Below are 18,083 nucleotides of genomic sequence, written 5' to 3'. Positions count from 1 at the left end.
TTTAGTCCACACTTATTACGACAGATGTCTCATGCGCCGATAAAGAATAACGCTGGTCCCCCCCGTGCTAGTCCCGACCCGGCTCGGTGTCTCGGCACGCACGCTTTTTTCGCGAGACGCCACCGCGACACGTAGTTACGCGAGAGCAGGACGTCCATAGGAGGCAACCGCGTGGATATAACACTACGGATGGCGCAGAATCCCAACCAGCAGCCTTTCGTATTTCGCGGCTAGGAACGTTGTGCTCGCACGTTCGACGGAATCTCTCTTTCCTCCCCTCCACACTCGCTCGCACCACGACACATACTGGGTCTCACTGTCTCCCTCTCTCTCTCCCTCTCTCTCTCTCTCTCTCTCTCTCTCTCTCTCTTCTCCTTATTTGTTCGTTCCCTCTTTCTCTTTCTCTCCCTTCGCTAACCTCTCTCATTTGTTCCTTTGTTCGTTCGCTATTTCTCTCATTCTTACATATTTTCTGTTACCTCTCTCTCTCTCACTCTCTCACTCTCTCTCTCTCTCTCTCTCTCTCTCTCTCTCCTTCTCTATTCATCACATACTCTTTATCCCCCCCCCTGTCTATCTCTTTCACGATTTCCCGGTGTGTGAGTCTACGACCGAATATCCTTCCGTTATCTTTGATCATTTCGCGGTCAAAACGAAACGAAAGGCGTTTTTCGGAAACGCGATTCACTGCGAAGTCGCTGCCATGCGAACGCACGCAGCTACATCGAAACACACACGTATAATGGTGCTCTAACGGGAAATCCCGCTGCACATGAGCCTGGCAGGTGTCGCAAGGTAAAGCTGTCTCGTCTCCTCACGCATGCTTCATCCCTGACAACATGGCTACTTATACCACTGTCGCAATTGTCTATTTCAATAACGCTATTCCTTCGTTACTCTCAAATTGTACTGTCAGTTTGATTGCTGTGTTGCACGTTTTCTTTAAGGAATGAATTTGATTCTGTGCATTTTATGTGATACTTTTGAGTTTTCTATATCGTTACCACGTTCTACAGCTAGTGTTTTTTTTTTTCGAATCCTTCCCTGGCATTTATTTCCCTTGATAGTCTACCTTTACTCTTGATCCATTGACTGTCGCTAACCATTTTTCTCTTATCTTTCCTCTGACTCCAGCAACACTAACACTACCGTTACTATCAACACCTGCACATCTCCCACTTGTCAGTAGAATATTTTCTTATTGAACCGCTTTGTATACGTCACGCCATTAAAACCAATCAAAATGGTCTCACTAATTTGTCTGTCCTTTCTCCCACCCCTAAGTGCCATTTTGATCTTTCTAGCAGTTGCAGATTTCGCACGCACCGATGTGTTTCATTGATAACGTGCGACGCACCTGATCGGAATTTTTTGTCTTTTCCTTCCTCACGTTAATCCTCTCTTCTTATCGCTTATTCTTTCTTTATCTTTTTCAAAATCCCGCCCCCTCCTCATTTTACAAATTCAAGTTCCCACCCGCGTTGTACGGCGCATCTCTTCCCTGTCCCCCCCTCTCTCTCTCTCTCTCTCTCTCTCTCTCTCTCTCTCTCTCTCTCTCTCTCTCTCTCTCTCGCTCTCGCTCTTTTCCCCTTTCTCTTTCTTTAGTCAACCTCACTTCTTTACTCCGATCTCGCCGGATCCTTCTAACCTTTCTCCCACCCCTATGCACGCACGTATGCATAACCATTTGCCTCTGTGCATGTCTCCTCACTTTTTTAATCCCTCTTTTCGTCCGACCCAGTGACTGCGTGGAGAACCGTAATGTGAAGTGCGCATTTTTGCAAGCTTACATCGTACAGATAAATCTGGATAAATCGAGTCTCATTGTTTCGGTCATTAGCTTGCCGGCATGACGAGTGATAGGTGTACGCAGGAATGACGCGTTTCGGTGTGCAGTGCCATATATTCCATTTTTGGTTATACACTATAGTGCCATATACATATATTTGTGCCATTTTCGTCAGTGCTAGAATACTGTCACGTGATTTCACTACGCGCGATATTATTCGACTATTATTGATCTAAGTATTAAAGGTGTGTATATATACATTTTTAATTTAAAAAAAAATTAGATTCAAAATATCTTAAATTAATAGTTTTTTGGGCGAGTGACACTGGAGCTTTTTTGAATTAGCACAATTTTTTTGCACTCTCCCCCCCCCTCTCTTGCTACTCACTTGTCAGTGGGACCGACTTTTACGTTGGATGACTTTAAGTACTCTTGGCCGGAGGTTAGGAATTTTTCTATGGCGGGATTATTCAAACGAACCACTCACGTACGTAAAAGCGTACACTGAGCAGGTGTAAATACATTTTTTTTATCTGAAGGGACCACATGAGAAATTCGAGGGATTATTGGATGTGTCTATTTCACGTAATTCGTAAAAGAATATGGTAAACTACAAGGCTAGTTTAGGTATACCGATAAGAAAGTATTATCAGATTCTATATTGGACTCGCGGCATAGCGGCAAAATTTACGAAAAGACTCGGGCTGAGTTGAATTAGTTCTAAGAATTTTTTTTATCTTCCCGCAGTGCCGATAACATTATCGAGGTCCCGCGTTTAGCTTGCACTTTTACAAGTAATGGAGAATTATTTAATCGTGTGCTCTCTGGCCGGGCTCCAGCTCGACGACCTAATTTTCTCTGCGGACTGTGGGATAAAGAGAAAAAACGGCTGGATGCAGTTTTTAGCGCGAGCTCCTCTCTCCTTAGGCCTGATGTAATCAGACTTTATCGTGCCTCACTTTTATCTTTCCTACTGCCTCTACTGCTCGCTGTTAATATATGTGTAGTTACTATAGTTGCAATGCTGCTCTGGCGCTGATTCACTGACAAGAGAAATAAAAAAATAGAGATATCCACTGCACGAAAGAATCATTTCTATTTTCCTAATATCGCGACGCCATTAGCTTTCTCTCTTTACCTAATCCCTCATTGACATTCATAATTTCAATTATGTGTTACATTTATCTGACTGATGATCCTATCAGCTCGAAGTATGATAATTTTAATTCTATAGCGAAGAATGTACTATGTTTTTAGATATTAATGAAATAATTTTTTTTCTAAATTTTGAGGGTTATCTTCACTCGATTCGATTGTATGAAGTGATCTAAATAAAATATATTTTTTGAAATTACTATAATGTATTGTACACTTTATTATAACATACATAATAGAAATAGTACTCTGTAGCGTTGTAAATAAAGAATTGTTTTTGTAATTGATAAAGGAATTTTGAAAATGAGGAACAAATTTTCTAAGAAGTGTTAGTAAATAGCGTCCCCGTATGATGAATATATTCGCTAAAGTTACACAATTTGCAAGTGTTTTTTAAAAGAAGTTTTTATCGGTATTTATCAGCGCCTTTGCCGGCTTATCAGAATTTGTCATGCGCCTAGAGAAATTCCGGTGAGGAGAAATTATTTTTAATAGTTGACGCACGTTCTCTTGGTCAGCTGATCTGAGCTTTTCATCCCATGATAATACATTGGAAAATTTTGACTTTCAGGTGAACAGACATAACGATGGTAGATACGCAACACTTTTGCCTGCGATGGAACAATTACCAGAGCAGCATTACGTCAGCCTTTGAGAATCTGCGAGATGACGAGGACTTTGTGGACGTCACCTTGGCCTGTGACGGCAAAAGTCTCAAGGCTCACCGGGTTGTCCTCTCGGCATGCAGCCCCTATTTCCGCGAGCTGCTCAAGGTGAGTCCCGAAACTATTATAAAAATTAAAAAAAAGAAAAAGAGAGATCAAGCAATTTTATTCCTTGATCGGATGCACGGATCACGTATGAGCACAAAAAAAAATAATAATATTAGCACAATTTGTCTAATGAAAGTTGTATCTTCTCAACTTAGAGCACACCGTGCAAACACCCGGTGATAGTGCTCCAGGATGTGGCGTTCAGCGACCTCCACGCCTTGGTCGAGTTCATCTACCACGGCGAAGTGAACGTGCATCAGCGTTCGCTTAGTAGCTTCCTCAAAACTGCAGAGGTCCTGAGGGTGTCCGGCCTCACTCAACAGGCTGACCAAACGGACAGGGACGAGGTGAGCTCAATTTAAATCTGAATGCTGTCCCTCCTCGTACATTATCTATTTCTTATCAAGAGGTGTTGACATTTTCCAAAAGACACTGTCTAATTTGGTGATAGAAGGAGTACAGAGAGAAAAAGAAGTAAAGGCGTTTGATGCAGGGGAATCTTAGTGGATAGAATCTCTATCATAATTCCAGTAAAAGACTACGTCCAGCTGGTCGCAAATTACTAAAGCCGTCACAGTCTTTTGGTCTGTCCCTTTATTGAGACTTATCAAAGTGATCGTCCCAGAGTATACCGTGCCAGGGACAGAGTGAGAGAGGGCGATTGAGAAAGGATGTAGTGAGGGATTGAGAGATGACAGCGTGACGGAGGAGTGAGGAAAGAGGAGAGAGTCTTATCTCGATTCAGTACACCTATCGAGACAGCTTGGGCCAATTGTCATAGGTCAAGTAAATATAGATAAGAATAAGAACGGACCTACGAATCAAGAGAGGGACAAATAGATATAGACAATAATTGAATTTTATAATATTCATTTTAATTTGCAATTCAATTGCCTTTTTTTCTAGCTTTCCCATGTTCGAGCTCTGGCGGCTGGTGGCAACCATATACCCTCCCACGAGAAACTGCCTGACGAAGGCTTCCCTAGGGGTGGTTCGCCACCGACGCCCGCTACGCCGACACCCACCACCGTTCAGCAGCTGCTACGTCGGGCTCAGATACGTCGGAACGAAAGGCGCACCCCCGATCCTCACGATGAGAACATCAAGAGATCCAGGGTGCCGTCGCCGCCGCTCAACAACAACGACGCGACACCCACCGACTTTTCCATGGTGAAGAATAATCATCTATCGGCGAAGGTCGAAGGGAATGGTCTTAACGAAGAGAGCAGTCCTGTGACGGATAATATAAAGTGCGAACCGTTGGAATTGACCGGGGGTAACGGCGGCATTGCCGGGAACAACGAGGATTCCTCGGACTCCGGTGCGGCGGCGTCGGACAGACCGCCGGCGTCCGCGAGTAGCAACGAACACGAACCGGAACCGGAACACCCACCGACGCCCAATTTCCTGCCCGAGAGTAAACTCTTCACCTCGACGCCGGGAAGCTTCAATTTTAGCATGGCTGCACTCACCACAGACCATTCACCCTTGTCAGGTAGAGCGCTTATCACGATTAATGCTCCACGGACCTGTACGCATTATCCTAATCGTTAATCGCGTATACTTAGATAAGGGTGTACGTAGAGAATCGTATGCTTGAATTCTGTTGAAAATTAATTCCGAGGTCAAATCTGATTTAATAGACGTTTTAATGATATCGTTATCTATCAAATCTGTCTCCTATCAAAGTTAACTTTGACGATCAGACGATTATGTTTTGATATTTGTAAATTCAGTAATAACAGAGACGGATCCATAATTTGTTAGCACTTGTCAATGTTCTTTTAATGATGTTCTCGTAACTGTTCAATTGGTCTTTTATTTCTTTTTTTAATAACTGCTGCCTCAAGTATTTGTGCTTTTTCTTCTTATCGCATTTTTCCATTTCTTATTCTTTTTCAATTGCAATTTAGACGTTGCGTACAGGCCTGTTGGCAATTACATCTTCTTTGAGGACTTTCATTGCTACTTCAGTAATTGCAGTGAAATTTCCAGGGCTTGGCCACGGGTTGCAGACGCCGGACCTCGCAGGCACTTCGCAAGGTAAGAGAAAAACTCATTTTTCTCTATTGTCGAAACCGAGCAAATCAAAGAATCCCATGGTTTGATTCTACTTGTGACTAAGACACAAAGCAATTTCAGAGACTGGGTAACAATGAACCGTAGTTTTCCTATAGTTAAAAAGAAACCAAGTAAGCACTACGGCAAATTCTTTGGTTTGATATTCGGAAAAACTTGGCCTACTATCGTTTATTTTTTCACAATGAAAAATTCGTCGCAACGTCACCGCCACAAAGACCCTCGTATCGGTGCAATCTCGTTGCCACGAATTTCTCGTAATCTCCATAGAGAAAGTACCACTTGTGCAGTTATATCAAACTAACAAACAAAAGATAGCAAAAAAAACACAAATTCCAAAAAAAAACTAAACCATAAAATTTAAAAAAAAATGCAAATAGAACATGAATAAATCTCTATTTGGTTGCGGTGCAAGCACTACTGTCTGCTTCGGAAATTGAGTCTCTTCTAATTGGCATGCGGTTTTTTTATACAAATCATTCGCGATCATCATTCTTTACAATATCATTGCGAATCTCGCTTGCATCTATCATTGTCTCATGCGAATAACGTTTACGGAGTGATATCGTGCGCCACAGTCAGGTCCGTATTTCCTCGGTTATAATTGTTCCTAAAATCATGAAGTTAAGAAAAAAAGGTGAAAAATTTAATTATACGATATCACAATCGTCGACAACATATCGATCTTGAAAAAAAAAAATCTCTAAAGTTTGCGGACCTGTCGAGTTGACGTGTTTGCGATAGCATTCTAAAATTGGCGAATTCACCAAATTATTCATGAAAGAAAAAATATGAACAAAAGATAAGACAAAAAATCGTCAGTTTGGCATTACTGTACAATGATTACGAAAATTCAATTGGCACCGCCGTCACCTTTTTCCATACACGAAAGAAGGTGCACGCTAAATGATATCAAAGCGGTGGTAGAGATCGTTAGCTTATACGTATAGTTAACATTAACCTGTAGGTAACTGCCGTTAAAAAAAAAAAAGAAAAACAAAAAAAGTTGGCAAGAATTACACCCAACTTCCATCAGGATCTTTTATGCGTTCATATTTCAACGCGAGAGCCGATAGCGTATTTTATTTCTCTATTGTTAAGTTCTATTTTTTTTTCTTTTGTTTTATTATTATCGTGGCGTGCTCGTACTGTCCAATTTGCTAGTTTTTGGTATTAGTGTTGTCGTCGTCCCGTATGTATGTTGATTTTCACGAACGTACTGTGTACAGTCAATGATACCATCGACGTGATAACAATTTAGATTATCTGTAATGTCGATTGCATCAAGTGGTTAGGAATGGGCTGGGAACCCCCCGTCAAGCTGTATAAACGGTTTGTTCGTTTGTCGTAGCAGAGGATGCGATGGGATGCTGAAATCGATGACATATATCATTCTGAATGATATATATATACTATATACACATATCCATATATGTGTGTGTGTTTGCCGATAGTATAGTTTGAGGACAGGATACCATAAAATGGCATTCACAATAGCGAGCTAATGCGTTTTTTTTTAATACTACCTTGGGACACCACAGCATTGGATTTCTACCCTATCCTAACCTAATGCAATCTTTTCTAAGCCCATCACGATTCCGGATGACTAGCATTAAAATTTTGAAAAAATTTGATGTGACGGCGTTATGGCCGTCAATGTAGCAGTTACGCTGAAAAATCTTTGAAAACAGACCTGAAAATAGCCACAGTGCTCAAAGTAGCCAATACGTAAATTAAATCGTCTCCAAAAATGCCCAACACCAAATTTATACATTTTTATATATTTTTTATGTATTTCTCAAATATTATTATTAGTCATTCTTACGTATTTGTTCATTCTTGCCCCACTAAATACATCCCTCCCTCCCACTCCCTCTCTCTCTCTCTCTCTCTCTCTCTCTCTCTCTCTCTCTCTCTCTCTCTCTCTCTCTCTCTCTGACGCAACACACACACACACACACACACGCGCGCGAGCGCGCGCGCGCGGTCATTGCGAATATTTTCATTTGTCCCTTTTTCCTCTTCTCTCCATTTGACCATGAGACGCGTAACGTGTGCCTCCTCACCAATGAGAACTCATCCTGGTAACCATCGCTGAATCCCTGTGGCCAATCGCGCCGCTTTCGTGCATCTTTTTATATAACGCAACCTACGTAGCCGCGACTATGTATATCCTTTGAGCTGTTTGCGAAATTGTTTGTAAACGCGACGATTGTCCCTGTCTAGTCTTGGACTTATCAAACGCAGGCTCGATTCCCAAGTGGAAAAGTATCACGCGACGAGAATGATCATAGCCGCTTCTGGGCGATCTTATTCTCTTCGAAAGTCAATGTATATGTAATATATATATGTATATATATATATTTAATAATAATTTCGCGAATCTTCCGTGATATTTATTATGAGATACGTAATTATAGAATAATAATTATATCTGTAATAAAAATTTAGTATGGAAACACCTTTGCTGCTATAGTGCCAATTTTTACGATAGAAAAATATTGCGCGTCGATAGTGTATGGAAATACAAAAAATAAATAAAAATGTCACAGAAAAACACGGTAAAAAAAAATATGCATGCTGTCGCAAAATCTTGAGCGTTTAATAAATGATTAAAAATCCACAAATAAACGATCGCCAATATCCGTAGACTGAAGAAATTCAGGTGTCTGGCGACGTGTCGCTTAATATTTGAACGACTGGTTTATGCTAGGTTAGTACTGAAAAAGTTATCAGTGGCCCCGGCGATAAGGCCGCAGATGTTATCCGCGAAATTCAAGGTCCCTCTATCTCTGTAGCCAACCAAACATTGGCTAACTAAAAATACCACGACCTTGGCTCGCCACTCGCGTTATTGCATCGCTAGGAATTGTTAGATATTGAATCGTCTCATCGTACAATGAATGTCTAACGTCCTTTTTCAACTATCTGGAATCTGACGCTCAGGTATAGCCATTACTCTTTTGGGACGAAGACTAGGAAAATGAGTGTAACGATGATGATAATGATGATGATGATGATTATGATATAACACAGGCGCCCTCTGATCCTGGTACCGGATTCTTGTTCGCGGCTGTTGTAACACCCTATGTGTAAAATCACAAGCATATGTGACCTTTATTGTCAGAATGTCGCTTGCTTTATTCTGAAAACGTTTTTTATCGCGTTGCGTACGTATTCCCCTCGTGTGACTCCATTCCAATATGGCCAGCACGCTTCTGTGCTAAGGGTGTCGAACTTTTCGCATACACGTTTCCGGGTAATGGATATGCGCCTTTTTTTGTAACAATAATTTATCAGCTGGAGAGAACTTTTTATACATCATATACAATTGTCGAGTATTCACGATCCCGAGGAGACTCCGTGGACTCGAGGCGATACACTTTCGCCCGTTATCATTCGACGCAAATAAATGGCCGATCTTCGAGCACTCTTTTCGTTTCATTGAAACTGTTATTTTCACATGCCGCGCTCGTTTTTATCGCCCTTAATGCGTAATGCCGTTATGCAAAAAACAATAATACGTTGATACGGAGCTCGTTATGTTACTTCTTTGTCTGTGGGGGTGTGGTGACTATCGTGATTGCAAATGAGAATTTTTTTTTATTTCTTGAGCATTTCACTGTTTTTCCATCTCTATTTATTGCTCTTCTCGTTTACGGAGGGGAAGTATCACATGAAATTTTCATTAGTCCCATCTGTACTTTGCTACGTGTATAATTTACTTCGATTTGGGTCTAACTACTTTCAACCCTCGCGAAGAAAGTCTTTCACGGCTATTTTTACATTGTTTTTCCGGACGATCGTATTTTTGAAAGTCGAAACGGGTGCTCGGTCATACTTATCCTTCTCTTTCTCTCACAGACACACACACACACACATATTCTCTCTTTCTCTGTCTACATCGCTGTTACTCAGTTTTTACACTTATTTTTTTTGTTTTCGGCCTGCGCACTCTTTGCCTGCGAAACGGCACGCTAACCTGCTGGTAATGCGAAATCGTGTAAAAATAGCTGGGACTCGGACTACTTTCTGTATCCGCGAACCCAGCCTGCTGCAACGTCCTCTCAAATATTTGTTCTCGTCGCGTCACGCTGCTCTGTTTTCGCCAAATTCTTCTTTTCCGGACTTCTGTCACTAATCTATTGATTTCTTCTTAGAACAGGTGCTCTTGGGATAATTTTGTATACTGTGAAAGATCTTGTAAGATTGAATAAATCAAGGATTTGTCCATGCATTTCATAAGGCTTTTGAGATGCGCATACTATCCTGTCGCCATCTGTTGCACAAACGTCGAGACACAACACTTTGCCCCGTCGGAGACGCGTTTCTCTTTCGCTTTCGTTGCTACCGATTTCCTTGATATAAATACGTTTGGACTCGAGAATACCCATAACCCAATAACTATTTAATACTCGTCTTTAAATTTTGTTAATTTTCCAAAATCCCCTATTTCTTATACCCCCCTCCTTAGTTGATGTCTATTGGGATGTGAACAATCTTCTGAATTCTTTTATTACATCCTCAATCGCGTGAAGAAAATTCACGCAATTTCTCGCGTGACGGGCTTTTCGTGCGTCTTCAACGTCGCGACGAATACCAGTAATTTAGTAATTCCGTGGCAGTGGACTTCTTTATCTGTAGAACGTACTTATCGGCGGGTCTAGCTGCTTGTTTTTGTCTGCTATTATCGATAATGAACTTGAGGTGACCTCGAAAACTGCGCAATAGCCAGAGGTGTGTGCACTCTCATATGTCGCTATCTCGATGCACCGCATGTTCGCGACCTGTAAAAAATGAATGTAAACGTGAAAGGAGAGTAGTGGTGGTTACGGAGACGGCGGCGCTGTGGTTGTGTGGGTGGCGGGAAGAGGGCGGATAGGAGTGACGCACAAGAATAGGAGAGAGTGAAAATAAACACAGCTATTGATTTACCAGCAATGTTTGACTTTCTTAAACAATTTGACGATACTCCTTTGCGTATCAATACCTCAACGCGAACTTAAATGAGGCTCGATTAGATTCGATTAAAATTTTTGCACCGCATTCCCAACAGCACGCATTGATTTATCAGCCATCAAAAATTTATTTCCCAACAGTCACACAAGTAACTCGTTTAAGCTTATTCGGTAATCAAATTGTTCGCTTATTTGATACACTGAAGTAATTTATTTACGTTAAGTAAAAAATTCTGTAATTGTTGGATATCATGCATTCTAGGAGTATGAATAAAAACAAGAGTACCGCCTTGGATTCTATATTCGAATTCACGCGGCACACTCTCTCCTACACGTGGGCATCGTAGGGTGGGACCAAGTTAGGGTAGTAAACATGTGCGGTCAGAACCTTCCCCACTACGTAATCTATTGAGTATTCGATCTTTTACTCTTTCTAAATTATCATACTTTTTTACATTCTTTGAATATTATTATTTCGCAATCGTATGTCACGCGATAACGTGATATGATGCTTTTCGTATCCCAATTTTGTATTAACATACGTTCGCGATACATACTTTTCTGCAAAGCCGTACGATTTTCTATATCTCGATCCCGTATATTCATCCGATATTAAACAGAAGAAATTTTCGATTGCAGACCGTATGTAACCCCCCGACCTCTCCCGTCCCATGAAACAAAAAAGGAATAAGAGGGCAGATCTGGGGTACGAGTTATCTCCCAACATCGATCGGAATTTTCGTCTACATTGGCAGCCAATTTCCACGGCTGTAAAACTGAATACGCGCAGGGTCTAATCTCAGCCGTAAAGCCGGAACTTTATTAACGCGCAGTCGTTCTTCTCGAGGACTTTAAGGTTCGCGTAACCAATCCGGAAGCCAGCGGCATTTTTCCCTCAGCAGTTGGCCTATTGATCGTGCGGGGTCCTCCAGCGCTTAGAGTCAACATCAGTCATAATACGGGGCTATGGTGGGGTTATTAAGAATAATACGCATCCTAGGTATCCCCAGTCCTCTTCCCTAACCCTCCTCTCATCGCGGGAGGCTGGAGGGTTTTAGCGAGGTGCGTTGCCTAGGTAACCGGCCGGGTAAAATCCGCAAAGAACCGGGACTCGTTGCTGTATTGACATCCCATCTGCACGGGCAGTACAACCTTTTATGAGTGTGGGTGGTCCCTGTCATCGTTCTGACCCCTGCCCTACCCACGATCTTGCTTAGCCCCCTCTATCGTCTTGAGCCTACGGTGAAAATAAAAAAAAAGGAAACTAGAGATACAGAGTGTAGTAGTGGCTACGAATCGCGTAAGATGAATGCGATCCCGTCTTCCTTCTACTCTTCTTCTTTTTCTTCTTCTTGTTCGTCCTCTTCTTTGTAATCGTCATCTCGTCCCTTTCTTGTCTTTTTTGTACTCGTCGCAGGATCACCTCCGCTAGGGAGAATATATCGTACTTATAGGAAATGAGTACCTCGGCATCCTCTACAGGAACTCCCCTTATTTGACACGTTGCCAACGATTGGACTCAGCCCCCTCCTCTTTGGTTGCAGACCGGGAGGTCGCCGAGGAGGATGGGGCTTGGAAGTCCAGAAGTCGTCATCAGACCTCGTACTCATACCAAAGCACGACCTCTAGTCAGAACCAGGAGTTGCCAATAATCGATTTGCTTGAGGACTTTGGCGATCAGATCATATTCAAGTCTGAACCGGTTTCACCTTCTAAGATGGATCCGGTCGTTGATGAACCCGTCCAGGTTGTATCAGGCGCGCCAAAGAATAGTTACGACGGCGACACGTCACGTGGCGCCGCGTACTGTGGCTACTGTCAAAAGACCTTCTCCAGAGCTTGGTCCCTTCAACGTCATCTGGCGGACACGCACTTCTACGTGCCGCAATCGTTGGCCTGCGATCAGTGTGGACGCAGCTACAAGTCCAGGAACAGTCTTGTCAGTCACAAAAGTCAATATCACGCGAAGAAGGATCATCGCAAGGATATCGTGAATGCTCAATGCGAGATCAATTATTGATCTACTCTTCGAACCGATGTTACTTTACCTAGTGCAACCGAAACGGTTAATATGACGTCTTCCTGATGTGTTGCGGATGAATGATCTTGTACCTTGGAACGATGATTGCAATGATTCCTATGAGAATTATATTCTCACACGAGTCAGACTATATGTAGTTACGATCGTCATGATCTTCGTCGATTTTCGAAAAGCCAAGAGATGCACATGGGACATCATCCCGCTCACAACTGCCGACGATCAAGATCATCGATCAAGATCAAGAAAATCCTCGGACGTCACTCACACAGGCAGAAACTCGTCATACGATGAATTGTCCTCTATCGCGATATGTTTGGAAACCGCAGAGTATCAAGAATCGACTGACATGATAACGATCAGGCATCATGAAGAAGGATGCACGAACTCATCCATTACTAACAGTATAGATCCTCAGCTCGTGATGGTGATCGAGGCGACTAGACTAAATTTATTTGAGCATCGCGAGCTCCTTGTGACTTCGAGAGACACAAAGTGAGATTACACAAATGTATAGCCGCTTAATCGTATAATGGGCCGTATAGTAAAAAGTAACGTACACCTTCATATATACATATATTATATTGTATTTACGTAATAAAAAAATGCGCCAGTATGTGTGAACTGTATCGTGATAAGCGTGATAGAGAATGAGAAAAAGAAGGAAAGTAAAGTAAATCGAGATAAAACGAAGCTCTGGAAAAATAAAATATTACATGAAAAATAAAAATGAAAACTTTTCGATCGATATACACGTATGAATTCGCAATTATGGTAAATCTGTGAATTTATCTAGTGGTCGATTCACGTTCCAATGCTACCACTCACTAGCTCCGCCACTGCACGTTCATGCCCCGAGCCTTCTATGTATTATGAAAAAGAAAGTGTACAGAATTATCTACCGTCTAAGGATGCCATTTTATAGGCGACGCACATTCATTAAGCGCAGACGCCTTAATCTCTGCTTCATCGTCATCAGACCATTAAAACGAATATCACACCTGTATGTATATAAGACCGCTCTCTGGCACCTACGCTGTAAATAATATGCATCGACACATGGACTACTCATCTCCTTGGTGCTCGGCAATACACTAACGTCATCGCTCTCAATGGGTCTGGATTATCGGATTGCTTGCACTACTTCTACTACTTCCACTAGGCCGGCATGGGTGGGTGGCGTTTCTCAAGAGAGAGAACTACGCTTCGGTGAACCGATATGCACACGCACTCTTGGAAACGCTCCTCCTATATCCTCCAAATGCTCTAATAGGCTCATGTCTCTCTTACCGCCAGAAAATAAGAAAATGGAAACTATGAAAAAAAATAGATCAGAAGCAAAACGAATCATGTTCTCTCGCGAATCTTGAGCACGGTACGATCTTATATTTTGTACAAAAGGAAAAAAATGCAAGATCATTCTGGAACAAAAAATCGATAATTGACAAAAAGACAAGCAGAGCCAGACACTGCTGAGCTCTAACGGACGGGACGCGCGACTGAAAAACGTTAGCACGTAGAAGCAACAATGTTGTTCGTGGTACCGAGGGTAATGAGGGGCGGGGGGTCGTGATCTAACGTTAAATAATGTTGTTTTAAAGTGGGTGGGTGGGGGAGTGTGTGAGAAATTTGAACGAGAGGTTGAAAGATTGGGAGAGAGCGTTTGAGGGAGGAATTGAGAATAATAAATGAGAACTGATTCGTTGCTGCACTTGCGATAGTAACCCTGTGTCTGGTTCTGCCGCCAGGTCTGTTGGCCGGCAGCGGCTCGACCGATGAGTTTCGATGCGAGCCTTGCAACAAAAACCTGACCTCCCTAACTCGGTTGAAGCGACACATACAGAACGTGCACACCAGGCCGAGCAAGGAACCGATCTGTAACATCTGCAAGCGGGTTTACTCCAGTCTGAACAGCCTGCGCAACCACAAGAGTATCTACCATCGGCAGCACTCGAAAAACGAACAGCAGAGGAAGGAGGAGGAGCAACAACAGCAACAGCAGCAACATCTACAGCAACGTCAGCAACAACAACAATCGCACATGGGATGAGATGAAACGCTGAAGCTGAACGCTCATTGGATCGGTTCCTTGAATCGTGAGACCGTTCGTCCGACTAGGGTTGGCTCGTTCCGTCATCGTCTAGGATCCGAGAGATAGACATGACATATGACACGGCGTTTTATTCAGCGAGAGGACTAGAGCCTCCTGATCGTGAAAAAAGTTCAACTAGTTAAGTTATCTAAGGCTTTGTATATATTTGATGCGAGTATGACGGATTCTTTCTTGTTGTCGGTTTCATTTTTTTTTAATGTTGTCCTCCTCTTTGGACTTTTTTCTCTCCTTGTAACTTGCGAACTCTCGTGAAATTTATTTGTTTCTATCCGCGTCTTGTATATATGCCCTTATTAATTCACGTTGCTGATCGCGTTTAATGTGGAGATTGTCTACTGTTTCCCTTTTTTTTGCGTTCTTTCCTTCGTTAAGAGAAAATGGGGTGGGTGAAGATAGTCCACAGCTGCAGTACAAACGAATGAAGCGAATTAAACAAGCCTATGCATACTACTTTATTACTAGGGTAATTTTTTATGTCTTGTTCAATATATTACTCTTTTAATTTTTCGAAAACTTTATGCGTCACTTTAGTTATTGAAGTTTATTATTTTTTCTCGAAACTTTGTCACTACTTCGACTTGGCCAAAATCGTAAGACTGTTGAAAAAATTAGGGGCTGTTTGATCGCTTACGACAATTTCTAATTTGATTTTATTAATCGAAAACGATTAATTGCGAATATATCTTGAGCCTCAGGTAATTGTTGTTATTATATATTCCGAGTATTCTGTAATTATCATGGCTAAATGGATCTATCTCTCGCAACACTCGAATTTGCGTTTCGATTTCAAATTCCTTGTTAAAATTTTTTTATTTTCTCATAACCGGTTTCTTAGCTCGTCGACATCAAACAATTTTCATTCCGCTTTTATATATTCACGTGTAACGCGTCTTCGCGCGTGGAAATCGACATTAAGCACAATCTACACGTCAAGCTTTATCGAAAGTTGTGACATTGGCAAGACAACTTTTAATAGCAGAGGAGCATTAGTATGGCAGGTCTATAACTGTAAATAGGTTCGCAAGATTTTTGGCGAATATTGTAAATAGAACTTTTTATACCTGAGTTACGATATAATATATTTTTATTACTAATCTTCGTTTTTTGGGGGCCAGGGTAAAAAAACACGTTTCCATTGTACTCACGCACGTTGTTTCTCATTATTTATGAATAAACATTTTTTTTATACGGAAAAACAAACAAGACTTACAGATTTTACTTAAGCATTGATCCCGTCTACTCTATTTCTTTCTTCACCCCATATACTCTACTGTTATTTACACTTTTCTTTTTGAAAAAATTAATGCCAAGCGTCATTCAATACAGTGTGTAAAATAGTATTAGTCCCATTTAAAGTTTAGGACAAGTTCTCTCGACTTGGCATTGAATGGCACGTTGACAAGGTTGATATTCTTCGAAACGCGTTATGCCATCCATTGTTACGAACTTGGTTTAGCCCCTTTCTATTATCAAGTCAGCCCGATATCTGGTGTATTCTGAAGAGGCAGCGCAATGGCGACGAACTGCGGACGAAAAAGTAAGTTCAGCTCACATAACCGGTGCAGCCGGCGCAGCTAGTGCAACGAGCACAGTTAACTGTAACGTAAGCTTAAAAATCTCAGAATACATCGGAATCAGGTGCTTTCGTGAGAGACTATTGACAATGATCCCTTATTATCATAGACACTATTCATATCATAGGATCTAGCTTATTCGACTATATAAGAACTTAAAATAGGGTTACCAATCGTGAAGCACTGACTTGACTTAACAATTAGCTGGCAATTTTTAGATATTATATACGACAAATGGCTCAATATAATAACACTGAAGAATATCTAATACTATAGACCTCCTATAAATATACGTATAGTATATACTATACACTATACATATACTGTACAAGGTTATTCACGGAAAACGCACCAGCTGAAATTGGCCGTGAATGAATGATTTTATGAATCAAAGCAGAGTGGCATTATTAAAGAAATGGAAGTTGACGTCATAACATTGCTAAGATCATGAATTTCACATTCTTTTATTTGTATAACAAGACCACACTGCCTGAATAAAAAAAATTGTTCAATGACGTCCAACTTCAGCTGGTGCATTTCCCGTGAATAACCCTATATACGCACACTAGTATACATATTTGAAACTGAAAAAGTATCATTTGGTAAGGACTGGTTCCATGTTTTTAAGGCTGACCCCCCCCGCCCCCTTCAAACCCCTGTGAATACCACCGCCCTCTCTGCCCCTTATAGCGACCCCCTACTTCCCAAGAGGAGCCCCGGTCAGGATCTCGCGTAAGCAGGATCTCTATATAGGAAACGGCTTACATATGATCAATGACAAACCAGAGCCCCACGATCAATGACAAAAGAGACGAGTACCCGTGACGCAAGCGAGCGTCAGCCAATCCGGGGTTTCAGCCCTATATAGAATACTAGAACCGTAACTAATGTGTCCACGATATTAATGGCAGCCGTATCTTTGTTCTTGTTTGTTCCCGGTCCCGCTCGCTCGGCTATACGTGCTCTGGTTCGTCATTGTTCTGTGTGTACCTACTACTTCGCTACCTTCACGAACGGATTCGCGCCTTGGGTCCCCATCGCACGCACGCACGCGTGGCTCTCACTGGTGCGACACAACTTCGGCCCGATTGGTTCGTAAACTCGCATAAAACCTCGATCATGGTAATCACACATCATACGCACATGCACTCTTACCCCACCCGTATGAACGTTATGCTACTGCTTTCCTGGTTCCATTTGACCTTACTCCTGATTCCGATACCCACGTCGTCGGTTGGACTCGTCGATGTCTTAAGGTCCGCCCTCGGCCATCCTAGCCATGAGACTCTCACATCCGCTTCACGGTAGCTTGCTGCCACCTGGTGTGTGCTACACGTGCGACGTCTGCGGCAAGACTCTGTCGACGAAGCTGACGCTGAAACGTCACAAAGAGCAGCAACATTTTCAGCCTTTGAACAGCGCGGTCTGCGCCCTCTGTCACAAGGTCTTCAGGACCCTCAACAGCCTGAACAACCACAAGAGCATCTATCATCGTAGGCAGAAATAGGGAGAGAACGACGACGTCACTCGTCGCAACGTACGACGCCGTCGCGGTGCCTACTGCATACTCCACGATAGAGACCCTTACGTTTAACCGAGCTAGG

At 42.2% G+C, this 18,083-nt stretch overlaps 1 protein-coding gene across 13 annotated transcripts in view; it reads left to right on the top strand.

Annotated features, from left to right (window-relative positions):
* LOC107265518 (broad-complex core protein) overlaps window positions 1-18,083 on the top strand; it is a 38,201-nt gene that overhangs the window by 8,625 nt on the left and 11,493 nt on the right. For 2 of the 13 annotated variants that reach the window (XM_015735052.2, XM_015735056.2), the window contains exons 2-6: window positions 3,516-3,717; window positions 3,873-4,064; window positions 4,624-5,212; window positions 5,701-5,760; window positions 12,299-12,809. In XM_015735052.2, the coding sequence (XP_015590538.1) occupies window positions 3,532-3,717; window positions 3,873-4,064; window positions 4,624-5,212; window positions 5,701-5,760; window positions 12,299-12,774 (1,503 nt within the window). In that variant the 5' untranslated portion in view covers window positions 3,516-3,531 and the 3' untranslated portion in view covers window positions 12,775-12,809. The other 11 variants (XM_015735060.2, XM_015735065.2, XM_015735059.2 and 8 more) reach the window with 9 other exon arrangements.

The sequence above is a fragment of the Cephus cinctus genome, unplaced genomic scaffold (assembly GCF_000341935.2).
Source record: "Cephus cinctus unplaced genomic scaffold, Ccin1 Ccin1_scaffold0227, whole genome shotgun sequence".
NCBI lineage: Eukaryota > Metazoa > Arthropoda > Insecta > Hymenoptera > Cephidae > Cephus > Cephus cinctus.
This window is presented reverse-complemented; position numbering and strand designations above follow the sequence as displayed.